Here is a 27,572-nt window from a genome sequence, read left to right as displayed (position 1 = left end):
AGATCAGAAGCAAAGCCTCTCGCGTTCAGTCCCGTCGTCGTTCGTTCGTCCGTCGCGGAGTGCGTGAAAGTCAGAGAAAAAAAAAGTGGTGCCCCTCTTCGGAACCTGTGCCTACGGCGGAAAAAATGGCCATTGGTGGCCACGGGCACTCCGACAACGTGTGAAAATCCTCGCCCGAGACGGGTGCGATCCGGAAAAGGTAGAATTAAGCAGATTTTAGTGGGGTGGAGGTTGCGCACCGAAAAATCGACCGAGCAAACCAGTTTTTCGCTGTGGCCAAGTTTCCTCCATTTTGTGAGTGTGTTCGAGTTTCGGGCCACGGCTTGCTTGGCGGTTCTGTTTTCATGGCTTGCTGAAGTCGGTAGTTGAGGGATTTATTTACAAGTTTTGAAGTTGGGAGTCGAAAAGATTATTTTCCTAAAATCAAACTTTTCTGTTGTAGAAATTGAATCTCAAAAGTTCGTTCAGGGTGTGTAATGTACAGGAAGAGAGTAGTAGTAGTAAGGGAAGGGTGGAGAAAAAGGTACTTGGCGATTGGCGAGGGGCGATTTTAGTCACGTAGGCCACTGCTGCTATAGTATTTTTGTGACGCGGCTTCAGAGACAGCAATTATGCTCGAGATTTTCGCTTTTCAACGCTGTTGTGCTAATTGGATCCGCTCAATCGATATCCGGATTATGCGTAGGCTTTAGTTTAGATTAATTCGGTTAAGAATCGTCAAACTATGCTAGAAAAACAGTTTAAAAAATTGTGCAAATTGAAGCTCAACTCGAAATCAGTAAAATGACGCAATTTTATGCTGAGCAATCGTTCTGCATTGCTTGCGAAATTCAGAACAGTAATGTGCCGCTGCCCTCCATAAGGGTCAAACACATGAGTCCATTTTGCGAAAAAATGTCGCTTATGCTGGCATTAATTAGCGTCGCCAAGCTTGTGAAGAAAGCTTGAGTTTTGAACTGTCCAATGAAAATAGTCATTCGAGAAGTAAATATTGTTTGCTCGGTTTCGAAAACGTCATAGGAACATTCCCGGATGGTCGTGGTCGTCCGTTGAAATGTCTACGAAAACCTAGAAGTTAGATACCTATATTTTCCAAACTCCTGAAATATTAACAAGCATTGCATTGCAACTGAGTTCTAGATACTTGAATCGCACGTCCCATGAAGAAAAGTGTGTAACATAACGTGTTCGCTTTGATAAAAGGTTGGATTTTCACTGATGGAAGACCGCTTAGGACGTAGTTCCTAGTCAAAACGATATGAGAGAACAAAGTTTAACAGCTGTAAAGATATTGATTGAGATTAAGATAGAAAAAAAGCGAAGTTACAAGGCAAGAACCTAAACCAGTGATTTAAGTTTCCTAATATCTAGGCTAGAGTCTATCAATATCATAGACAGGAAGATCACAAACGCAAGAAAAACTTGCGAGTTCTGGTTAAACGAATATCCATCACCAAGTTCATCAAAGCATCTAGTTTCTGTGACAAAGCACAAGCTCAACATGGCTCCTCGATTTCATCAAGAAATCCGAAAATGGACGCTGAAGATACCGCAATATTAAAAAGAAACGTCATTTGACACGTTGGATTATCATTGTATTGAAAAGTTGAAAATTTAACTTCCTATGCCTTCGGCTTCAGCCTCATTTAGCGTTAAGCTTTAAACACAGCGTCTAAAACACTCCGTTCATCCTGATGTATTTTTTGGTCACAGATATTGAAACAGACTAGCGAGCTTACCCTAGCACGTGTAATGAAGCAGATAAATCAGAACATCCTCAGAGTCAATCTCCAGCGATTCAAATTCTCCCTGGACTTATCCATAATGTAGCAACTTATAGAACGTGATGTACAAAAACGTAACCAGATTCGTGATGTCCGTAATTGAAATCTGTTACCAATAGCTGGGGTCAGTGCACTTCTATCACTTTGTTCTGCAAGACTAACTGACTTTAATCAGCATGATTTTCATTAGGTACTCAAATGTTACGTCGGTGTTTGGAAAACGCACGTTTTGCTTTGAAATTCTGAGCACTGTTGAACACAGTTGAGTTGAACAGAAAATCGCTAGAATCTAGAACAAGCGTTTGAAATCCTTACATAAAAAAAAGCAATCCACTTTAACGACCCCCGGGTCTTTTGTGGGCTCTGTTGCAAGTTTCTGCTCATTTCTAGGCGTCCGAAGGTTATGTGTGGTGAGTCACTCAAAACCTCTTTTACGCTAAAGGACCGACGTTTTACTTCCCCATCCGATAGAAGGCGTGGTCAGGCAAATCTCGTCTCGAAAAATGCCACCGGGTCCGTCTGGGATTGAAACCAGGCCATACTGGGGTTTGGAGGCTACCACGCTAACCACTAAACCACTCGGAAATCCTTACATGTTGCATGCGATTCCCGCTGAGAAGCGAATTTCTGTGATCCGTCCGAAACTCTGCACTGCAGTACGTTTTGAGCCGCACAAGGTGACTGGAATGTGTGATACTGTGAACCGAGATAGTTCCGGAGTACAATCAAACGTGAATTTTACTAATATCAAATCACGTCAATACTATCTTATATTGAGGTCCGATTACGTATTTCACCACAACCGAGGCTCAGAAAAACTTTTCATCACTTCTTTCCACTGCTTGTGAAACCTAATTACTGTAAACTACATCAAATTTTAATGTTTAACATCTCAACAATATTTATTCATAAGTTAGATGTGAGTTCAATATCCTCCAATCGGTAGCTAAATTATGTTTTAATTCCACGTCTACCTGATCCGAACCATCGTCAATCTCTACCGCACAAAATGCCATCCGCTTTTGTATCTATGTTGTTTATTCCTCTACCGAACAAACCGAACCGCACTTGCTAACCTCTACTGCGTTTCTCCATTTTCCTTCCATTTCAGGACTCTCCAGTCCGGTCCGTCGAATGCTGCATCCGACTAGTTCCGAGAAGCAACAACCAAACAGAAAGAAAAAAAACAACACAAACTTTGTAACCGTTCGAAAAGTGAAGTGAGTGTGCTAGATTGAGTGTGGAAACGAAACAAGTGCGCCGCAAAAAAAATGGCCGAAGATCCGACACCTAAAATTCAGGTGTTCCGACCGACGTGGGAGGAGTTTAAAGACTTTGCCAAATACATCCAGTACATCGAGTCGCAGGGGGCCCACAAGGCTGGGCTGGCTAAGGTAAGATTTGATATTTTTTGAAATAACCTTTTAATAACCATATATCTTATGGTACAACCATTTAAAATTTCTTTTTTTTTTCTTTTTCATAAAAAAAAACTTTTTTTTAAATAAAAAAAAACACGAAAATAACCCAAAAAAAACCAACAGCTGTCATAAAACTAATCTAATCATATTTGTATACGTCACGCTACCGTGCAAGCCTTAAAATATCGTTTTTCTTTTCATTACGGTCAAGCGATCGTAAAATTACACAAATCCGTATCAACCGATGTGCCGACGAGTATTACTCGCACCACGCAAGAGTGAAACGAGAACGGAATCAAAACAAACATCGCTGCTTCTCTCTCTCACCTACACAAATTTTGAACACAATGCCGCTCCGTTCTCTTTCCCCGCTGTTTGCTCTCCCTCTCTTCCGGGTTTGACCGCTTAATGAAATTATTACGAAAAAAGAGGTTTTTTTTGTGGACGCCATTTGCTTAATTTATGATGCCGCCATTTTGTGGAGATCAAGATCCCCTTGACAGCTACTGTCATTATGACAGTTGGCAACTGTCAGTTTGAGCTCTATCTGTCAATTTGAGTATCAGCTGTCAAAATCGTCAATTGTCGCACACACTTTGTTTGTTATGGTCGAAAGCTCGTAAAATTACAATTACACAAATTTGTGTGAAAAGTATTACTCATATCGTGTGCTAGCAACGAAAGAAGAATCAAAACAAACATCGTTGTTTCTCCCTTTGGCACACTGCGATTTTGAACACATTGTCGCTCTGTTCTCTTTCTGCGCTCATTCTCTCTCGCTCCTTCTCTCCGTTTGTTATGGCTTAATAATTTTTTTTGAAATTTGATTATTCTGAAACTCATGTTTTAAATAACAGTAATTCAATTAAATTTTAACAGTAATTCAATTAAATTTTAATTTAATCAAATTTTGGCTCATGGCCTGTAATGGTCATTTTCTCAATTAGTCCGCCATTTTGTGATGGTCAGCTCATTAAATCATAATCAATCGTGACAGCTGACAGCTGCCAACCTTCGCTTCTCCTGTCAGCGTGCGCGTCAGCTGTCAAAGCGAAAGCTTTCCGAGCGTTGAGCGTGCTCGCTCCGGGAGCGAGCGAAGCGGCTGCAGCCACCCGACCGGTGCCGAACATTGCCGAGCGAGCACATGGCATGGCACACTGAGAGCAGCAGCAGCAGCGGGTTTGTTGTTGCTCAACCTGTTTACAATTTTTTTTGCCTCTCCCGTGCATCCATAATGGTACAATGTGCGACCCCGCTACGGGCGTGGGTTTCTTCGACTGAAAAAGACTATACCGCGCGGGGTTTCCGTACACGTTTGCCCTCGTTGCCTCTCCTCTCGTCTCGTTGGTGGGCTGTAAATTGGACACTGAATGAGGGAAAACGTTTGGAAACGCGCGCATGCAGGAATATGGGTGATTCAAGCTGAAACTAAAAAAACACAGTATCGAATTAATGACCGTCAGCATGGAACAGACAGGTTCAAACATGTTCTATCGTAAAAGCACATTGATTTTTCGTACTTTCTCGTGCGCCATTTTTGATGTAGCAGGTGTCACGTTTACAGTTTTGAAGGTGTTGAATTCTGTAACTTATTTTATTTTGCTTCGAAATGAAATTGTTTCAAACTTGTAAACAAGAAGATGTTTTATTAATTTTAAGCTTTCAGAGCCGACTTTAAAAATTGCTCATAAAACCGGGCAAAAAGCTTTCAAATAAAATAATAATTCAGTAAATGATTTTTGTATTTATTTTAGGAGAGACATACAATCCTGCATTTTTCGTGAGTCTTTGGCTATTTTCACAAAAAAAATTAACGAAAAAAAAAATCGTGGGCTCACCTTCAAAATTGACTTTCAAACGTAAAAATCAAATAATCTCATAAAAGTGGCGTGTTTTTTTCGTTCAGTGCATTTTTTCGGAAAGCTCTTCAAATTTCCTTGCATGTCTTTGACCACTTTTTGATACGATGCAACGGCTTCGAGATACAGAAATATTTAAATTCAGAATTACAAAAATATGTAAAACACTTACGCCCTTCTCAAATGTCATTATCGACTGAACTTGGCTCCATATACACAAAAATGGCTTACATAAGCGTAGGATAACATGTCTTCAAAGTTTCATTGAAAACGGAGAGTGTCCGGTACAACCGATTCCCTATTTGGCATGGAATTTTTTTTTTCAAAGATCATTCAACAGTTTGTTTTTAAAGATACTATAATTTTCACAAAATACCGTATTTTTTGGAGGATACTCAAATTTTTAAAATTTGCAGGTATCAAACGAAACGAAATTTGTTATGCATTATGACATTATTAGAGTTTTTTTTTTGTTTGGAAAATACTAAGATATTCATATTCGTATTTTTTCGTAAAAACTCAGATTTTCAAAATTTGCATAATGGGTATCAAACGAAGCGAAATTTTGTTTGCTTTTCACCTTATCAATGTTTTTATTAAATAAATACTAAAACGCTAAAACTATCATAAAATAGCGTATTTTTTTCGAAAATACTCAAATATTCAAAATTTAAAATATTGGTATCAAACAAAACTTGTTATGCTTTTTCACAATATTAGAGTTTTGTTTTTGGAAAATACTAAAATTTTCACAAAATACCGTAGTTTTTCGAAAATACTAAAATTTTCCAAAAATACAAAATGGGTATCAAACGAAGCGTAATTTTGTTTGCTTTTTCATCTTATTTTTTTTTGAAAATATTAAAATTTTCACAAAATAGTGTAATCTCCGAAAGAACTAAAATTTTCAATATATGCAATATGAGTATCAAACGAAGCGAAATTTTGCATGCTTCACATTCATTTAAATTTTGTGTGCGCTATAGAAGACTTTGCTTTGTTAGATACCCATATTGCAAATTATAGAAGTTTTAAGTATTTTTAAAAAAACACGATATTTTGGGAAAGTTTTAGTATTTTACAAAAAAAATATATCAATAAGGTGAAAATGCATTCATAATTCCGCTTCCTTTGCGAATTTTTAAAATTTGAGTATTTTCGAAATAAACAGTATGTTGTGGAAATTTGAGTGTTTCAACAGAAAAAAAACTAAGAATGTGAAAATGCATATCAATTATCGCGTCGTTTGACAGGGACCAACCATGAACACTCCTAGGACTCTGTTCTAACTCCGTCTAATTTATAGATTCTCACTATTTAAACAAATTGTTTCGCCAATGCTTTGATAGAAACTTGTTTGCTCATTGCTTGATATGGGTTGAAATCGCTCTTTAGAAGCTGTAATCAAAGGCCAAAGAGCCCCAAAAAGGGAAGGATCAGTGCGATCGAGAGGCCGCGGTCGACAAAGCTTACATTTGCGCGTATATAAATGCTGGTAATAATTGTACAACGACTTTAGAATTGAAATCTGGAATAATGTACCTAGGCAGGGGCCAGCAAGAACGCCCGTAGGAGTTTTCAAAATTACCCATGCAGAAATATTGAAGAGTGACAAAACACGATGGAATTCAAACAGTAAGAAAAATCCAGTTGAAAATGGGTGTGAATGTCATTTCTCATTTCAAAAAACTTCTCGCAAAGATGAATGCTAAAAGAAAAGATACAGCCACAAACATCATACAATCTAAACGTTTATACTCAATCCAGGATAAGGTGTATAAACTGTCAGCAGAAATTGTCTTCAAACAGAAAGATCAGATGCAATGTCTTATCGAGTCATCATAAACAAATTAGAAAGTTGGAAAGAGGAAGAGTGATTCATGTCAAAATGAAACACGACGATTGCTTGAGTTAGTCTGAACAGTTAAATGAATTCTAGATACTCGAATTTTACGTCCGTGTTTGGGAAGCGTATATTTTGTTGGAAAAGTCATAAAAATTGCATGGTTCAAGAGTCAAACTTAAGTGTTTATAAAGTTCTAAACAAAAGGAGGTATTAGACTATGGCAAACAAACAACAAACTCGCCCTTTTTGATTTGTTTATTTGCCTGCATTTGTTTGCAGAAACGTCAGCCTCACGCAAAAAAATATTTTGTAGAATCAGCCTGTACGAGGTTTGATTCAACAAAAATTTTGTTGAATATAATCAACGCAGATTTTGCGTCGAAACAAAACTTATTTTTTTCAATTCCACAAAAATATTTTGTTGTTTTGAAAAAGTAGCTTTGACGATGAACGCTAAAATTCAACAAAAATCTTGATTTTCAAATCAACAAAACGTTTTGTTGATTCAAATATGCCTTATTTTTCTGCAATTCTGCAACAATTTCTTATTTTTCCGCAAATTGTTTAACACGAAAAAGTGCGAGTTTGTTTGTTTGTTTCCCGTAGTCTAATACCTCCTTAACTAGGAAAATTCAAACCTCAAATAACTCCAACACTCTCCCATTCTCCCAACTCCTCCCACAGATCATCCCGCCGCCGGAATGGGTCCCGCGCAAATCGGGCTACGACCTGGACGAGCTGAAGATCACCATCCCGGCGCCGATCTGCCAGGTGGTCGCCGGCAAGCAGGGCCTGTACCAGCAGATCAACATCCAGAAGAACCCCCTCACGGTGAAGCAGTTCTCGGAGCTGGCGAACACGGAGCGGTACGCGACGCCGAAGCACTTTGACTACGAGGATCTGGAGCGCAAGTACTGGAAGAACATTACGTACGTGGCGCCCATCTACGGGGCGGACGTGTGCGGCAGCATCACCGACGAGGATTGTAATGTAAGTTTTGGTGGTTTGGGGTCTTTTAAGATTGTGAACTCAGGGTTGTTTTTTTTTGGTTGCAGATTTGGAACATCAACCGGTTGGGGACGATTCTGGACTATGTGAACCAGGACTATGGGATATCGATTGACGGTGTCAACACGGCGTACCTTTACTTTGGCATGTGGAAGACGACCTTTGCGTGGCACACGGAAGACATGGACCTGTACTCGATCAACTATCTGCACTTTGGTGCGCCGAAGACGTGGTACGCGGTTCCGCCGGAGCACGGCCGCAAGCTGGAGAAGCTGGCCAACAGTTGCTTCCCGGCGAGTTTCAAGACGTGCGAAGCCTATCTGCGCCACAAAATGACGCTCATCAGTCCGCCGATTCTGAAGCAGCACAACATCCCGTTCGACAAGATTACGCAGGAGCAGAATGAAATTATGATCACGTTTCCGTTCGGGTATCATGCCGGGTTCAACCACGGGTTTAACTGTGCGGAATCGACCAACTTTGCAATGCCACGTTGGATCGAGTACGGAAAGCGAGCGACGCAGTGCTACTGCAGCTCGGACATGGTCAAGATCTCGATGGACACGTTCGTGAAGCGGTTCCAGCCGGAAAAGTACGACTCCTGGATGAACGGCACGGACTTTGGTCCGCATCCGGAGGATCCGTCGCACATTGTGGGACCACCGCCGCGAGTGCTCGAGTGCGATAAGGACGAGGGCATCGAATCGTTCTCGGAAGAAGGTGCTGAGCAGAACGGCGCTACGATGAAGAAGGCCTGCAACATGTCCGTGGATGCGGCCAGCCTCCGGAAGATGTCGTTCAAGGAGAAGAACCCGGACCTGGATCTGAACGATATTCAGAACAATCCGCACATTCCGGACGACGTGAAGATGGTCCTCAGCGGGGCGGCACTCACGATGGTCGACGACGTGGACGAGGACTTTGACGACGAAGACGGCAAGTCGCCGAGCAAGTCGGATGCCGCCTCCGACAGCTTCAAGTCGAGTTCGTACGATCCATTCGGCACGGAAGACGAAGAAGAACGGGAGCTAGAGGCGAACGCAAAAGGCAAGAAGCGCAAGAAAAAGAAAGCCGAAAGCGATTACGACGACGATTGGTACTCGACAACGCAGGGTCGATCCCGCCGGAACTCCTCGCCCCGGAAGCGCTCCTTGCGTGAGCAGCGTGCGGCCGAAGTCAGCCGGCTAGAGCGGCGCGCCAAACTGGACGAAAAGCGCAAACAGCGCGAGGAGGAGAAGAAGGCTCGCGACGAGGCACGGGAACGCGAACGGATGGAAAAGGTGATAAAGAAAGAACGCGATCGTGAGGAGCGCAAGGACCACGCCGACAAGCTGATGTCGGACCCGAAGCGCAAGGCGATGGACCGCATCAAGGAACAGATGAGCAAGCAGCGGACGTCACCTGGCAAGCCGACCAACGGCCAGCAGTCACCGGCGATGAAAAAGATCAAGAGTCAGCTGATGCGGGAACTGCCGCCGTCGTTGAAAATTCTGGAGCATCATAAAAAGTTTGAAGGTAAGATTCCGCATCTCAAGAAGCCCGGTGCCGTGAATGCGGTCAACAATGGCAGTGGAAGCAGTAGCGGCAGCAGCAGCAGCAACGTCAAACTGGTGTCTTCGCTGGGCAATTTGCGTCTGCCGTTGCCATCGTCGACGACGGTCAAGGTGATTGACCGGCCAAACTGTGCTGGAGGAAGTACAAAACGGGACGGGACGACGGCGGTGGGATCTCTGACGAGCGTAAGATCGAACGCGTCGATGGCGTTGAAAGACAGCGGGCTGGCCCGGAAGATCAACAGTATTCCGAATCTGGTGGTGAAGCAGATCGACCCGAGTGAGGCTAAGAAGCACACGTCGTTTGGCGGCAGTTCGAGCAAACCAAAGCCGGCGGAGGAGAAACTTCCGTACCGACCGTCGACCTACGTGCCTCCGCCTCTCAAAATACCAAAGGCTCCGACGCCGCCGAAAGAGCGCGCAGACTACATGAGTGCGTTCAATGCCTTCATCAAACAGAGCGAAGTCCTACATGCAAAGGAGTTGTCCGCCGAACGGAAAAAACCGTACGTCGCGAGTTCTGCTCGGCTACCTTCGTCCGCCAGTCAAAGCACGCCAAAAGTGCAACGACCACCGCAACAGCAGACCACAATTCCACCACCGCTGAGGCCCTTGAAACCATCTTCCGTAACCGTGACAACGCCCGCGGATCCCCAGCTGGTAAACTACAAAACCATCCAAACGTCCGCTGGCAACATCCAGATCGTTGTGCGGAAGCAACCTCCCCCACCAATTCCCCCACAACCCAAACCAGCTCCACCAAAGCCGCCGGTCGTCCTCCGACCAAATCCCACCCCCAAAGTCCAGCTGGTCACGGCACCCCGACCAACGGCCACCCCCCTAACCAGCATGTACAGCATCCTGCCACCGGAACAGCTGCTGCAGTCCCAACAGCCTCCGCAGCACACGACGGTACAGGTGGTGGAAGAATCTCCCCTGCTGCTGCAGCACCCACCGCAAGCGCAAGAACAAGAGTTCCGCTACTTTGACGCGGCCGGCAATGAAATTCCCGCGCCCTTCCCACAGCAGCAGGTCATCTACGAGGAGACGATCATCCAAGAGATGCCGCTCGAAAGCGAACCCGTGATAGTGTACCTGGATCAGGCCACGAACCAGCAAGTCCAGTTTCAGCCGCAGCAGCAGCAGCAGCACCAGCAATTGCAATCCGCTGTCATTACGACCAGCAGCTCCGGCACCGGCTTCGAATGGTTTAACAATCAGAACGGTTTTCTGAGTGGACAAATTATTGGATTTAACCATTAGAATTTGCTAGCGTGTACCTCTTTCTTTCTTTTTTATCAATGTTTCTTTTTTTGATAATTTCGAATCGAGCGAGCCCACCTCCTACCACACAAAACACACCGACACTTTGCGTAGAAAAGTTTTTTTTTTTTTTTGTGCCGTTCCAAAACGAGAGGGTGTATTTTATTTTATTTTCTATTTTATTTATAAGGACACTTATGTTAGCGCCGCACGTTCGACATGAGTTCGTTTCATGTCGTGTTATTACAATTATTTTTTTGTACTCGATTTATAGTTTCTCTCGCTGTTTAGTTGTAGAAGGATGAAGAACGGCAAAGTTATCATTGAAGTAAATTATAGATTGTGATGAAAAAACCGACTGAGATGGTGCGAAAGTTGTGTTGAAATATTTCGAATGATGATGATGCACCCCGGAAACGGGCACTTTGGAGCGAAAGAATGGATTTCTATCATGGTTTCCCCCCTTTTATCTCTCGTATTAAAACTATCGTTTCGATAAGTTGGAAAAAGTTTTTTTTATGTTTTGCAAATTTGAGAGAATTCCTTCTTCATTTCATTTTCATCTCTTGAGCTCTGTTTTCGCTTCGACTTCTCAGAATTCCCCAGGAAGACTTCGTCACTTTCCATGGTTTCACCAATGGTTGTCTGCTCTTTCGTCTACTTTTGATTTCGTTTTGATTGATTTGAGTTTGTATGATTGATATCCAGTATTTTTCGTAGGCTAGTTTGTAAACTTACCCCCTTCAAAGATGCCACACTAGCGTGTAATATCAAAATCGATTTTTCAGCACAGCATTATTTTAGTTCCATTTGGGGTCTTAGACAACTCCCCAAAGTTTGGGAACGATTGGTTTAGTCCTCACTTTGCGCAAAGCGATTAAATTTTTCATGCAATTTTTTATGGGAAAAATATTTTTTTTTAATTTTGATATTTAAAAAATCCAAGTTTCACGCCCGGTGCTAACTTGCTCCTGAAAGAAGATACAGCGTCCTCAAAACTCGTCTAAAACGTGATTTTCGATCAAAAAACACGTTTTAGACGAGTTTTGAACACGCTGTATCTTTTTATAGGAGCAAGTTAGCCCCATACTCTCTTCAGGAAAGTTGTAGAGCACATTCCAGAGCATCCGAATATGAATCCGGTTTTGATATAGCGTGAAACGTGGATAATTATATCATAATTTAAAAAAATGATTTTTCCCATACAAATTTGTATGGAAAATTAAATCGCTTTGCGCAAAGTTCGGACTTAACCAATCGTTACCAAACTTTGGGGAGTTGTTAAGGACCCTATAAGAAACCAAAAAGTTGCTGTGCAAGCTAAATTTGGACAACTTTATTTTTTTTTTCATACAACCATATTACACCCTAATGCCACCACACATTTAAGAGTTAATATGGAGTTTACAGGTCAGCGTAGAAATTGGTGGTTTTGTTTTTCAGTTGACTAGAAGTACTGATTCGTTGGTCTTTAATGTATTCCTCTAAATCTTAATATAAAAAAAAAAACATGTGTAAATGTTATCGATGTTATTTTTTTATCAATTTTTTTTAGAACAACGTCAAATCTCGAAAAAAAATTCGCTGATATGTCATAAATTCATTTTTGAGATTTTCTTAATAAGGCCGATGCAAATGAATACGAAGAAAAAATATAACAATTGAAATTACAAGCAAAAATGTCAACAGTTCTGTGAAAAAACTATTAGAAAATGTATTATACACCCGTAGTTGGTATGCAATACTTAATTTTTGGCATCCTCGCCGTACTCAGGAAAGGCTATAAAATCACTAGAAAAATGAACTTCTTAATTCGACCTCCTAGACCCACCTTCACGTATACCTATCGACTCAGAATCAAATTCTGAACAAATGTCTGTGCTTGTGTCTGGATGTGAGTCCGTGCACCAAAAAAATGTTCTCGATGATCTCTGGACTGTCTGAACCGATTTTTACCGTTTTGGCCTCATTCGATCCGTCTTGGTTTCCCATAAGACCCAAGTTAATAATTATATAAAAGTTCGGAAGATTAACGATTTGATTTAAGATTTGTTAGAAAACCCACCTTGTTATATATTTTAAGAAATGTATTTGAAATACCTTTCTAATGGGCCTAAAACATTCAAGATCTGACAACCCTTTCAAAAGTTATCAGCACTTAAGTGTTATTTATATAGTTTTTGGAGGCCGGATCTCAGATATTTCAATGAAAATGATGTCCGGGTCCATCATGCGAACTATTGTTGGATAGATTTTTTATCAGATCTTGCCGATTAGCCAGAAATATTGAAGGTCTGAAAACCTTATCAAAAGAAATTAGTAATAAAGTTGATTTGTTAAACATGTTATGGGGGAATGTTGCTATTTTGACTGAATTTTGACTTTATGAATGTGAGGAAGGCACCAACCACCTAAAGGTGGATTAAGTAACGTTTTCTTTAGATAAAAGATTTGACGGAAACTAAAATTTTAGCGAAAAAAACTTATTGCATCGAAAATTCATTATAATTCAAAAGATTGTTGAATTAACCCTAACATGCTAAAAATTATTCTAAACGCAGGGGAATGCATTTTAAATTGTTCCAGTTGATTAAACTTAAATTTACAGTGAAAATTTTAAGTTTTTAGAAAAACTAATTTCAACAACTTTTTATTTTTTTTCAGCTTGAGTAATGTAATGGCAAAAATAAGATGATAGTTATTAGTTTTTGTTTTCAAAGCAGTTCAAAGATTTCCTTTTGATTAGTATCTAATTCTAAATAGTGAACGATCGATTTTTCGAGTTTGTTTTGCTTTAAAAATGTTGTTTTTCAATATCTATTAGTGTTTGTCTCTTATGTTTTGTGAACAGAAACTTGTAATAAAATTTGCATTGGCCTATTTGTTCTTCCATTTTCAAGATTTTTATGGTCTGGTCCAGGAGGCCTAGAGCAGGTCTGCCCAACCTTTGACCTGCGGGCCAGATCCACCCTGCGACGACTTTTCAAAATAGTTCAAAACCTGTCCCTTTTAGCTTTTTCAGAGTTTTTTTTTTGAAAAGGTCTGGTTTTCAGCCATCTAGCTATATTTTATTAGAAACATTTAAATATTTATTATTTATGCCTTAAGGGTCCACACACGCAAACATTTCTTGCTCAGACTTTTTTACGGAAATTGTCATAACTCTGAATAGAAAACAGTTAAAGTCTCACTTTTTGTTTTAGGTCCTGTAGAAATGTTATGCAAAGTTAATAAGACCTAAACTGATCTGATTGTTTCAATAGTTTCCTCAAAAAAAAAAAAAAAAAAAAAAAACAACAATTAAATTATAGTGATGATTGATTTTTCTTTTGTTTTTTTTCTGATTAAATTATTATTTTTGTTCAAAATTCTTTTAAAACATTCATTCTATAATATTTTTCGGAATCAACTATTTGATTGAAAAAATGGCACAAAAAAAAAACAACTCTCCATTTCGTGAATTTATATGAAATATGTACAAAAAGCAACTAGGTAAATTTACATTTCAAAAATGTGTTACTGTTATTTTAGAAAAATAGTAAGCAAAAAAATATGTATTTTTCTTAGAACACATTTTCAGCGATAAAGTTTTGTTAAACAAAGCTTCCGAAAATAAGCAAGAATCATACTGAAAAAGTATAACGCTGCAAATATTATTCAAAAATCAAAAAATGTTTCAAGATGGGTCAAGAATTCAGAGAGCAAAAAGATATTTTTTTTATTATCTTTAATAAAAATAAATTAAAGAAAAACGAATTGAAAACTTTTAAATATTTATTTACCAATAATGTTTAATATTTTGGTGGGTTCGAAACTTTGTTATTTTTTCTATTGAATTTGAAAAAGACTTTAGTCCAAACTTAAGGAGCTATTAGACTATAGCAAACAAACAAACAAACTCACACTTTTTCGTGTTTGACAGTTTGCCAAAGTCGCAAACTTGTTTGCGGCAAACTCGCAAACCATGCCAAATATATGCAGGCTGACCATTCTGCAAACAAATGCAGGCAAACAAACAGAGCAGGCAAACTGTCAAAAAGTTTCTTTGTTTGTTTGTCTGCCGTTCTAAGCATAATTGAAATTCTTGCCAACCTCCTGTGGCCGAATGGTTACGGGTTTCGCCTCATAAGCGGAAAGTCATGGGTTCTTCTCAGGGTGGCAGCCTTAGGTTTAAGTTCAGAGGTAGCAGCAACCGCATGAGTATAAAACGGTTGCTTCACGTGCTCTTCAAGCATGTGATCGATCTTGGGATATTCCTTTGCGCCTCTTTCCCAAAATACATTCCTCGTGCCTTCGCATGTAAATAATGCCCAGCCGATCGGTATTGCACTGCAGTCCAGTCGCATTGTCCAGATCAGAGCAAAGGGAACACCGCAAAAGTAGCGCTGCAAAAAGACAATTGTCTTTACAAGACCCCGCGCGGCAAATAATAGCTGCTGGGAAGAGCTTGAAAAATGACACGAAAAAATTGTCACCGCGGTTCTAGCGATACATAGCGCACAAGGCACAAGGAATGGAGTTTACAGCATCTGGATGGAACAGCACTTTCCCTCTCAATAGGGACTGTGTTATAGATCTGGAAATGCTTAATAACAGTAAAAATGGGTTACACGATACAATAGTCCTTGTAATCAGGATTCAGTGTCTTAATACTCAAACAGAAAAAAAAGCATAATTGTCCCATGTCATTTTTTGACGATTTTGACCTTTTGACATTTTTAATTTTAGTTTGTCGTATACTTTTCGAAAAACCCATAAAATCTAGTACTTTGTTCGGAAACTCATCAAAAACAACACCAAGTCTGTTTGTCCCATCGTTACACTTCTACGCATAATTGTCCCACCAAGTATTTTCTTTCGCGGAATCATTAGTTTTACGAAGCATTGAGTCTTTTTTACATACTGTATAGCAAGAGGATCATAAATAAGAATGATAAACTACTAACTGGGGCGATTGGGGACACATAGGACGAATAAGAACCCACGGGACAATTATGCGTAGAAACACAGAAATCGATCGAAAAATTTCAATCGCGTTTTTCTCAGTTGCACTTTTTTGAACATGGGACAATTATGCGTAGAACGGCAGTTGTCGTAGTCTAATATTTCCTTTAGTTTCATTACATTTTATGAATACAACAGCTATCCCGCATTGTTATTCTGATTTTTATATTGTTGTGTTTAAGAAAATAATCTTAATCTAGAAGAAACATTTACTTGACCAATGAAATTGTAATGTTAAAAAAAAGTTAATCATATAACGGTATATGACGGCAATCGAGGAAAACAATTCCAGTACAATTTTGTACAATTCAAAATAAAAATTAATCAAATAAACACATTTTTGAAAGTTATCATTATATTTAATCTTAGTGGCGACGCTAGTTTGGGACCATCCAGAAACCAGGTGGACACTTTTTTGAAGTTTCAGACAGACTGTGCTGTGTTGTGAAAGCTGCATTTAAAACACAGAGTGAATATTTAATACCTGCTTTTACCCCAGCAGGATTCTAGAAGCGTTCTAACAGAGGTGGATATTCTTACAGCATTCTAGCAGAAATGTTCAACCGTTCTAGCAGGATTCTGGCAGAACCAGCTCTGCTATTTCGTTACTGGGTAATATTTAGACAGGGCCGAACGGTTTCTCTACAAAGTTTTTATGGAGAATTAGTGCGGTTCGCTCCTTGTACATATTGCATGCAATTTATGGAGCGAGCGATAAACCTCCCCATTTCTCCATACAAACATTGGAAATAAAAACCACTCAGTTCCATCTGAATTTTTTTTTGAAAAAAATGAAGTGCCTGTTTTCTGGGGACCCCAAAGTTCTCAGTGTTATTTTTGTTTCTGATTTTGAGGAAAATTTGGGAGAAATCTAATTTTAAAGTTTATACAATTTTTTTAGGCATGATCTCAAATATGTTGATGAGAGTAAGACCCGGAACTACTTTGCGACCCATTGTTGGATAGGTTATCCAAAGACTTTCAAATCAGATAAAAAATTGAAAATATTTCATAGAACATTTTAAGGCAATTCGTTGCTATTTTGGATTATGTTACTAAATAAATTTAAGGAAGGCATTAACCACCCAATGGTGGATTAAGTAACGCTTTTCTAATTGTTTTAAAATAATTCCAATGAACATTACATTTCTTGATGTAGCTATTTCGGCCAAACCTATTCTGAGAAAATAAAAAGCGAAAGTAGTTTTGAACTTGATGTTGTCACATTTTGATTTTGAGGTAAATTGAAGACCAACAAAAATTTCCAAATTAATCTGTTTTGTGTTCGTATTATTTTCCGTTCACAAGGTCCACCCAAAAACCAACCCTGACAATTGTTTCGGCTGACGTTCAACAATCCCCTCTTTCCACCATTTCTCTCTTTCTCTTCTTTGGTCCCGCACGTGGGACTCCCCACACTCCCCCCCATCTTTGTGTCTTTTTGTAGATGTAACAAACTACCCGCGCAGAACGAGACGACGCCGTCGGGGGTTACGGCCGGTGTCGATCCTCGCGGAAATTTGGTCGCGAAGGGCGTCACGGCTTGCGTAAGGTCACCGTATTTCCCATTTGTGCAAGTTTTGCTGGTGTGAGCTCAATCTATTTATATTTTTTTGTAACAGCCAAAGAAGCGCCATTTTTTTTAAAGGTAGATGAAGAAGATAGGATAGGAAAGCATAATATTGCACGTTGCACTTGAGATTTCGAGAGATATTTGTGTAAATAGGGACAGCATTAGGAAGGAGCAAGCATCTTTCAGTATTTGTCAAAATGTTGAGGCCGAATAAAACTAGTTGAGCACTAATGAAAGCAAAAAAACTCGAGTCGAAGTTTCATTTCCGATCACCTGTCTGAAGATGCGTCCGTTTAGAAGAGATCCACTTGAAGAAAACCGAACTAACACACTCTAAACCTGCCAACGGTGAATGCTTTGATTAGTTGCGCTAGATTGGGGGAAGTTAACGTAGATTTTCTTCCTTGCAGACGGTGGGGAAGATGCTCCGACCGGAAGTCCTGAGGACGACAAAGCCGCTCTTCACAGCTTGCTCGGACTCACGGTCAAGCAGGAACCGGTGGATCCAGCGGACCACGCTCCTGATCAAATGCCGTTGCAGACCCCGGTGGAAGGTCAGGGCGAAACCCCACGTGGCAAATTTGCGATCGATTCCGACACCGAATCCATGGACAGGAGCGATGCGACCGAATTGGAAAGTTTCCTCTCGCGCCGAAAGCGGATCCCGTACACGCAACCCCAGCTTGTCGAGCTGGAGAAGCACTTTGCCGAGAGTCAGTTTTGCTTGCTGCCGAAGCGGTTGGAGATTGCTACCGCGCTAAACCTAACGCCGAGACAGGTTTGTTGCGGGTCACGGATTGATCTCGGCGCAGTATTAACTAAGTTCCCGTTTTGCAGGTCAAAATCTGGTTCCAAAATCGTCGCGCCAAGATCAAGCGCGTCAGCACTGGATGGGAGAACCGTGCCCCGGGAACTCCCACCGCCAAGAAGGTTAGAACCGAACCCGCGGATCCAACCTCGGCGGAGGCCCCAGCAACAGTGACCGCAGCCGTTGCTGGCGACGTGCCCAACCTTCCCGGTGTCAAGACTGAACCTAAGGGTGAGTAACTTCAACAAAAAGCCACTTTCAAATGCTAAATATCTTACCTTGTAGATCCCAACGACGTCTCGCCTACGACTGAAGCGGCGGCCGCGGCTTCAGCGCCAGCAGATCCATCGCTGCCAGCTCCACCGAACGCAGCAGCAACAACACCAACACCGTCAACGTCACAGCCGCCCAAGCTGCCCACCATCCGAATTCACGTGCCCGGTGGCGAGGGCGAAAAGTGCCGCCGACGGCGCACCAACTTCACCAAAGAGCAGCAGGACAAGCTGGAGGACATGTTCGCGGCGAAAAAGTATCTGAGCTTTGGCGAGCGGTGCGAGGTGGCCGTCGCGCTCCGGCTGAACCCGTTGCAGGTGAGGGTCGTTTTTGCGATTTATCTTCTCGTATTTACAGGTCAGGATTAGGACGCGGGCTAGAAAACATACTTCAACGGATGCCGACTTGTACGAGTAGGAGAAGGCGTTTGGTGAATACGTATAGCGGGTAAAGACGATGAAATACCGCGGAGTCATGATGGATGAAAAGCTGAACTTCAACGAATACATTGATTACACCATTCGGAAAGCGACACGAGAGTTTTGGAGTCTTGTCTAGAATCAAACGCTACTTGTCGGCCAAGGGCTGCAAGATTCCAAGTATCCACAGTGCAATAAATAAAGTTCCCAGTCCTGCTAGTTTGAACCATGTTTTAATGCCTTTGGATACTAGGGATGCCCAGGTGCAGGACATCCTGGAAGGAGCGGAACTGACTGTACCGGCAGTCCTGTTCCCGACTGTCGTAATCAGGGAAGCGATCCGCCAATTGTTGGTTGTTAGTATTCCTGGTTATGAGAGTCTGAACAGTATAGCTCTGGTCCTGCACCAGTTCCCTATCCTCATGCCTCCCCGTATGTTAGATGATGACTTGAACATCTGTCTAGCTGGCGGTTGATGATGTCCATGTTTCGAATCGTGGTGATTGCCCTGTCTTGTCACATGTATTTACGTAACTGACGTATAGGCGAGTGACAAGGTAGCACTATCATGACGAAGTATGATTGCGTGGACGGCCATCACTTGGGAGTTCCGTAGTGATTTTTCAATGGAGCGTAGCCTTGGGTGTGAGCAGGCAGCCTATTCCAGTCACATTCAAAGTGAACTGTTTGTTTGCAACAGGGGTTGCGCCCTTTTGGGAAGTTACTCCGGAATTTAACGATCCTTAGGGAGGATTCTCCAGGACAATCATATTGAAATAGCCGAATGAGGAGGGCACGGAACAACGCAGTTGGTTTGGGTGCATACCTAGATTAGCTGTGTTGTTCTGGGTGGGATTGGGTTATTCGTGAGTAAGAAGATCATGTATTAATGCATCTTTTTTGATTTCATTTTCATGTCATGCCTGGGTCTACGACTGGAGGACGGTCGCACCAGGACAACCGAATCAAGACGTCTCCGGTGTGATATCTATCACATTGGAAACAACAGCAACAACAACAACCTGATGGCACTCAGGTTCAGGAAAGTATTTGTATCGTTATTTTATAGTTTTTATATTTTATTAACATCCCTTTCTTTGCAGAGCATGGACAACAATAACAAAGCGGCAATGTGGGAAAGGGAAGTCATTTGTGATTGTAGAAGGTATTGTTTTGATTCACAGCATGTTGAACGAACTGTTGTGGATGTACCTAGAACATCGCAGCACGGGGTATTTCTTCTGCACATTTCCAACAACAGTACTTGTTCGGTAACTTGGCTGAGAATGTAGCACAATTACCGAATGTTGCTCGCGAAACTGGGCTGAACGAAAAATGAAGAGGGGACCGATGCATAACATTTTCTCTACAAATGTAAAATGATGATTGCTTAAATTTCTTTCAGAGCTCACCTTTAATTTTGACTTGACATTTCATTAAAACTTAAATATGATTTCTAATTTGCTGAACTTGCTTTTGCATCCACTGGCCCCTCATCATTCCGGTTTGTTTGGTTATTTTACGTTTGTCTGCTTTTTAAGTGGGCTACAGCCCAAGTAGTCCAGTCAAACAAGCTCAGTTACCGAACAAGTACTGTACTTTAATTTTGCTTCACTCATCTTTCTACTCTTCTGCTCTCATTTCCCAATAAATAGTGAAACGTGTTTTCCCTAACAAAAACAGTTTCCCTTAATATGCGAACGATATTAACTTCTGTTTATCATTGATCTTTCCTTTACCCATTTTCTTATTTATTTATTAAATGTTATTTTCATCGGCTCCTACTCTTCTTTCCTTCAAACTACAATTATTCTTTCAGTATCGAACTTTATGTAGTTTGCTTTCCTTTATTGTCTATTGTTTAAATCTACGCCCTTTTCTTCAAACAAGTATGGTTCGAGTCCTTACCTAATATATTGAATGATCACACACATAAAATTATTGTACTTTTGGTAAACTTTTGAATAACATGCTTAGGTTCAAAACATTGTAACAAAACACCGCGACAGAAGAAATAGCAACAGATTAACACGATTCAACATTAGGGAAGATTTCAGGAGAAAACAGTACACAGTAAATAACAATTAGTTTTTGAATTCAAACTAATAATAGAACAGTTTTGCTTTAATGAAAATTGATAGGCACACTATAAATGGTTAGGCGCTTATACTTACATCAAACCCTACGTAATGTACCACCCCCGGCCGAGTTAAAATGCGTAACCGGAAAAGAAGGTGTGCATGCCTGGCACGAACACTCAAAGCGTGTTCTAGCGTGCTGCTCGTACTGACTCAGAGCAAGGGTGAGATGTAGGTGTAAGGGCAGTGCGTGTTCGTCGGGAACCTGGTGCATAAGATCGGTCAAGGCCCGTTCTTACACTGAAAATTGCGAATTGCGAATTGTCTAGAATCAAACGCTACTTGACACGTACGGAGCATAGTCGAATATTTTCAGTGGATGTCGGGGAAGCAACGAATCGAGTATAACACTCTTGTTTTTGATTTTTGTATGAAGGAAATGATGGCACCACAATACTTGACGGAAGCTAGGGTACGCGGGTGGGATATCCATGAGCATGACACTAGAAGTGCGGACAATCTCAGAGTGCAGAACTGGAGAAAGGCATGTACGCAAAACTTGGTGTTTTACAAAGGTTTCGAATATTACAAGCAGCTTCAGAGGAAGCAACGGTCGTCGGGGTACAAGTGACCTACGTTGGTACGTTGAGCAAGAGCCGAGAAGAAAGTAGCTTACGACAAGGGAAAACGAGGGAAACCTGATCGTGAACAAAAGCGAGGTGTTTTACAGGTGGAAGCAGTACTTCAACGAGCCCCTGAATGGTGATAAAGCGAACCGAGACGGCGTAGGTGTCAACATTGGAGCCCCCGCAGCTGATGAACAGTTCCCAGCACCTGATCTGGAGACTGTAAAGAGGGAGATCAGGAAGCTGAAGAATAACAGAGCTGCCGGCAAAGATCGGTTACCCGGTGAGCTTATCCAATCTGGAGAAGAAAAACTGGCGAGAACGCTTCACTGTGTGATCTCCAAGATCTGGGAGGAGGAGAAGCTTCTTATCTTCAAAAAGGGCGATAAGCTGGACAGCGACATCACGCTTATTAACACGGCCTACAAAATCCTCTTCCAGATTCAATGCCGTCAACTCATGCAAAAAATTTCAATGGCGCGCGGGGTGTCACGGACCAAATATTTTGTCTCCAACAAATCCTCGAGAAATGTCGTGAGTACAGCTATGGTAGATTATGCACGAGCACGGATTTCGGGATAAACTGACTCGGCTGATCAAGGCTACCTTGGATGGTGTGATGTGTCACGTGCGTGTTTCAGGGGAACTAGCGGAACCCTTTGGAACCCTTGAGGGCATTACTCGAAGGGCGGGCATCGAAACGAGTGACACGATTATGAACAAGTCCTACACGCTTTTGCCGATGACATCGACATTGTGGCAAGAAACCAGAAGACGGTTAAAGAAGTCTACACCTGACTGAAGATAGAAGCGACAACGACATCAGCCAAGAGATCCGGACTCGTATTTTTGCTGGAAATCGTGCGTACTTCGGATTACTAAGACCCTCACATCGGATCGAGTGCAACGCCACACGAAGCTGTTGATGTCCAAAACACTGATTAGACCGGTCACCTCTGTTGACGGTTCTCAAATTTCAAATTTACAATAAGAAAAATCATTAACATTTCCTTAAAACTCCGTAATTCTTCCCTCTTTCAGGTTCAAGTCTGGTTTCAGAACCGCCGTGCGCGCTTCAACAAACAGTTCCCCCAGAATGCCGACAAGCTCGAGCAGGAGGTCAAAGAGGAGGCGGCGCTGGACATACCGGCGGAAGATTCCGTTCCGGATGGTTCCCTGCCCAACGCTGAGCCCGCTCCAATTCGGAGCACACTCTCGGTGCTGGCCGGCAGCGGTGCCGCCACCAAGCCAGGTTGCGACACTCCGGAACCGATTTACAGCTCAATGGCACCCGTTGCGGTGAAGGTTGAGCCGGGGCTGGAGCAGAGCCCGCCGCCACCACCACCGCCGGTCGAATCCAACATAAACGATGAAATCAGCGAAATTTGCGACCTGACTATCGCAAAGACACTTGCGCTGCTGGCGTCGGCCCCCGTCGTGGCCTCGCAGCTCGTGGCGGAAGTTAAGGCTGAACCGGTTGCTGCGGAGGAGGAATCAACGTCGGTAGAAGGAATTGACCTGAACGGTGCGCCTGAAATTGACATCAAATCGGAGTCGATGCAGTTCTTTGAGGGTCTGGAGGAACCTGCCGCTAAAGCAACAAACTCGGTTGCAGATTTGAGCGGAATTGTTGTCAAGTCGGAACCGGTTACGTTGGAAATTTTGGAAGACGATTTGGTCGCACCCAAAGAGTTTGAACCCGAACCGTTGGCTGCTCCAGTTCCGGAAGTTCAAGCCGTTCCTCCCAAAGCCGTTGAATCAACTTGCCATAAAACAGATTCCAACCCGGTTGTCCAACTTGTCGAACCAGAGCAGCATGTAAATAGCGTAAATTCACCTGAGCTAGATTCTCAACCGGCAGAAGCAGCAGTAGCGAAAGTTATGGAGGAAGTTGCTTCCGTTAGTGAATTCAAAGGTGGTCCGACCCCCTCGGAACCGCCACTAGTTAAGGACGAGCCGGTTTCACCTAGTGAAACGACAGCGGAAATCGTCACCGGCGAGGTAGCGTCCTAATCGCTATGCTATTGTTAATATCCCTAATTTGACCACCGAGCCGATTCCTGTTCGCAGGCACATCACGTGAAAGAAGACTAATTTTTTCGTCGCTTGCGTTAGTTTTAATTTGTTTATGATTTCCAGTATTTTTTTTTATTTCTCAGTTTTCGGCCTAAGTTAGTGAATTTATTACGTTTAAAATTCAACACTCAAAAGTATCTCGCGGGAAGCCCTCAAAATTAGGCACGTTTCGGGATTTATTTACTTCGGACCCACGACGGGCTTCCCGGCTTTTCGTATTAAGGCACTCACCTGTTTTTTCGGAGATGTTGCGGTATGTGATTTATAAATATTTTTTTCCGTTGTGTTAAGGTAAATTTTACGTTCGGTTCGGAATGGCACTCGGCGCTCGTTTTACATCACAGTGTAAATGTTCTACCAATACGCAAATTTGCGCGCGTCAAAAAGTCTACATTAAAAATACATATATCGAATACGGTACTTTTAGTGATGTTGTAGAAAGCATAATATATAAAGAAAGTGAGGAAGCATCGTGTTTCGAAGAAAACAATAAAGTTCATCACATTTTAAATAGGCATCACAGTCTAATGAAAAAAAAAAAACAAAGTCTTTGAAATCAGTAGACGCAAAAAGAAAACCCCCTTTTTTCAACAAATAATCAACCCGGAGCTGCCAGACGAAATGGCCGGGAAATCCGACCCCTATAAACTGGTCGTTGTTTTTAGTTGGTTACACACAAAAAAACAACCATCTGCAATCCATTTTCCCCTCCAACGCTATCTCAATTTTCAAGAAGCTACTCCTCGTAGTCATTAAATTAAAATGCCGGTATCATGTTTCCACGAAATTGGCCATCGAAGAAATTAACATGGTGGCGCCTCGATTCGGGAGTTTTTATATTTTTTTTAATTATTGTGTTCATTTTTTCTTTAGTACGAGTCGTACATTTTAAACGACGTTCTGTCGAGTTGGATAAACACGCCGGATGCTGCAAAAATCGAATTTTGTACCGAGTTCCATACAACATTTTTTACAATTCCGAAAATCGAAAAAAAATTGGAGAAATAATTGGGCAGTAGAAGGTTAAGCAATCTAAGTTTAATTTAGTTTTAGATCCCAATTGCAACGAATTTTCATGTTACAAGTTTTTTGGGCGTCTTAATTTCGGGTCTGAAAAGAGAATGGAAAGGTTCTCAAAAGGAAACGGAAATTTGACTTTTGAGCAATTCTCTACGAATTCGGTCTTTTTTTTTGAATTTTAATTTTTGTATTTTTTAATCCGGTTGAAACTTTTAGGGTGTTTTCGGTACGCCCAAAGAAGCCATTTTGCATCATTAGCCTGTCCATATAATTTTCCATACAAATTTGGCAGCTGTCCATACAAAAATGATATATGAAAATTCAAAAATTTGTATCTTTTGAAGGAATTTTTTGATCGATTTGGTGTCTTCGACAAAGTTTTAGGTATGGATAAGGATTACACAGTAAAAAAATGATACACGGTAAAAAAATTGGTAAAACTTGATTTGCAAAAAAAACATTTTTTTTTATTTTTTGATATGTTTAGAGGACATAAATTGCCAACTTTTCAGAAATTTCCAGGTTGTGCAAAAAATCTTTGACCGAAGAAGAAAGCTGAAAAAATTCTCTATATTTTTTTTTTCATGATGCTTTTTTTTCGTCACGAGGTTCATGTAGTCTTTTATTTAACAGGTTGACAGGGCTATATAAACAGGGACTGCTGATGGCAGAGATTTTGTTTATGTTACTTTATTTAAAATCATGATTAAATAGACTTTACTGAAGTAACTTTTGCTCATTTTTGGTGGAGAGGTAGCTTATTAGGAGTACTTTCAGAATATGCAATAACCCAGAAAGTGTCAAAATGTACATGATGCCTTTTGAAATGTTACCGTCGAATTAGTGTTTTCTAAGTCTCACCAAAACAACCCACCATTTTCTATCGTCGATATCTCAACAACTAATGGTCCGATTTACAATGTTAAAATATGAAACATTCGTGATATTTTCCGATCTTTTCTAAAACAATATTTAAAAAAAAAATCATCAAGACTAACATTTTAAAAGGGCGTAATATTGAATGTTCTATGGTTATTCTGGAAAAATCGAAGGCACTGTATGAGGGCGCCAACGAGAAGTTTCAAAATTAGCAAGCCATAAATCGGGTTCAAGTCACGGACGAAATGTGGTGGCTATCGACCGAAAAAGTCTAAAATTCTCACTAAGAGCATCTCCACCGGTGCGCACATAACTGAGTGACTATTTTATTCTCCTACAGTGCTACAATTTCAGTTCAATTACCCTTCCCACACCGGTCGTTGATAAAAGTGGTTGGGTATTTAGTTTAGTCTCTACAAAACCCAACCGGGAACTAGTATTAACTGACTTGATGTTTCGATATAAAATTAGTTTGAATTTATTGGCATGACCAGTTTGCCGAAATCTTCAAAGTAATAAGGATTATTACCAATATTACTGAATTTGCCGCACCTGAATCAGTCCAGATTCCTCCGGGGATGTTCCGTTGGAGGGACAATGGCGATACAGTGGACTCTCTGGTTGTCGATCTTCTCGATATCAATATTGCTCCTGCTGTCAATGTTTTTTTCAGTCCCTTCAAATAGATTGCTTTGATTTTTCGTTCTATAATTTGATAACTCTCGCTCTCGACGGTCCCTTCAATATTGACAACGAGAGAGTCCACTGGATTTGGTCAATAGCGGTATTAAATTTTGCGATTTTTAAATCACATATCTCATTATTTTTTGAAAAGGTCCAATAAACATATGAAACACAATAGCTTATAGGACCCTTTTTTTTTAAAAAAAAACTCTAGTTATAGAAATGACGAGAATAAATATATTTAGTGGACTGGCCACTACCCGGATTGGTTCGGGTTCCTCCGGGGAAGTCCAATTTCCTAGCCAATGTCCCTCCAATGAAACATCCACGGGGGAACCCGCGTTTAGGCTTCATCCATAAAGTACGTCACGCAAAAATCAGCCAAAATTTACCCCCCCCCTCCCCCCCCCTTTGTCACGCTTTTCCTATACTTATAACATGCAATGTCACACTTGCTCAGACCCCCCCTCCCCCCCTAGAGCGTGACATACTTTATGGATGACGCCTTATGAGCAACCAGTGCGAGTGATGGTGGAGTGCTTCCAAATCCTTGCGCGCGCCCGGTGGGGATGCTCTAAGAGCATATTTTCAAGTTCTTAAAGTAAAGTTAAATTTAATGAGAGTTAAAATAAATAACTTAGAATACCCATAAATTAGCAATTCAAAATATGTAGTGCTAATAAATATTTTTTTGCAACTCCGTCGTGAAACTACTTACTTTTACTGTCATTCTTGAACGACGAAATAGCCTACTTTTCTGTACCAAAAATAACAGAATCGAATAGCAACACTTTTCCAAATAAATGCTGAAAAGTTCTACTTTTCAGCACTGAAATGGGTGCTGAAAAGTTGAACTTTTCAGCACTTGTTTCGAAAAGTAACACTTTTCAACATTTTTTTGATTCAAACGATTTATTGACAAAATACATGAAAATTTGACATAAAATTTCACTCAATGGGTGTTTTTCGGAATTGCAAAAAATGTTGTATGGAACTCGTTGCAAAACTTGATTTTTTCAGCACTCTTCGTATTTATCCAACTCGATGAACCTCGTTGGATAAATGTACGACTCGTGCTGAAAAAATCCTCTTTTTGCAACTTGTTGCATAAACTACTATTTCATCACTCAAAACAATGCTGAAAAGTTCTACTTTTCATCAGTTATGTAAAAGTAGGACGTTTCATCTTTCTCAAATGACAAGAAAAGTCAATAGTTTAACAACTGAATAGCTATAAAACTATTAAAAAATTAACAAAACTTTCAGATCGTTGACCACCGCTTTCTAAATTATTTCTATGGAAAATATCAGCAAGTTTTTGTTTTTTTTTGCTGTTCTAAACCTAAAAACAAACAAAATAATAAAAGAGGTTCATGCAACAAGTTGTAAAATAATGAT

General features: G+C 41.0%; 1 protein-coding gene across 1 annotated transcript; it reads left to right on the top strand.

Moving 5' to 3' along the window:
* LOC120421676 (uncharacterized) lies at positions 1-24,065 on the top strand. The gene is made up of 8 exons (XM_039584907.2): positions 1-199; positions 2,896-3,178; positions 7,595-7,900; positions 7,966-9,433; positions 17,722-18,089; positions 18,149-18,350; positions 18,405-18,709; positions 22,557-24,065. Exons 2-8 carry the CDS (start codon positions 3,056-3,058, stop codon positions 23,526-23,528), a joined length of 3,744 nt encoding a protein of 1,247 aa, XP_039440841.1. The 5' UTR covers positions 1-199; positions 2,896-3,055; the 3' UTR covers positions 23,529-24,065.
* The last annotated feature ends 3,507 nt before the right edge of the window (positions 24,066-27,572 follow it).

This window comes from Culex pipiens, chromosome 2 (assembly GCF_016801865.2).
Source record: "Culex pipiens pallens isolate TS chromosome 2, TS_CPP_V2, whole genome shotgun sequence".
Lineage (NCBI taxonomy): Eukaryota > Metazoa > Arthropoda > Insecta > Diptera > Culicidae > Culex > Culex pipiens.
The sequence above is the reverse complement of the archived record's forward strand: the minus strand, read 5'-3'. Positions and strand labels throughout refer to the sequence as shown.

Excerpts from the sequence above, each read along its gene's own strand:
- LOC120421676 (XM_039584907.2), top strand. The coding sequence starts at position 3,056 with ATGGCCGAAGATCCGACACCTAAAATTCAGGTGTTCCGACCGACGTGG. Across the intron at positions 7,901-7,965 it reads TCACCGACGAGGATTGTAAT|ATTTGGAACATCAACCGGTT; the intron begins GTAAGTTTTGGT and ends TTTTGGTTGCAG. Across the intron at positions 18,710-22,556 it reads TCCGGCTGAACCCGTTGCAG|GTTCAAGTCTGGTTTCAGAA; the intron begins GTGAGGGTCGTT and ends TCCCTCTTTCAG.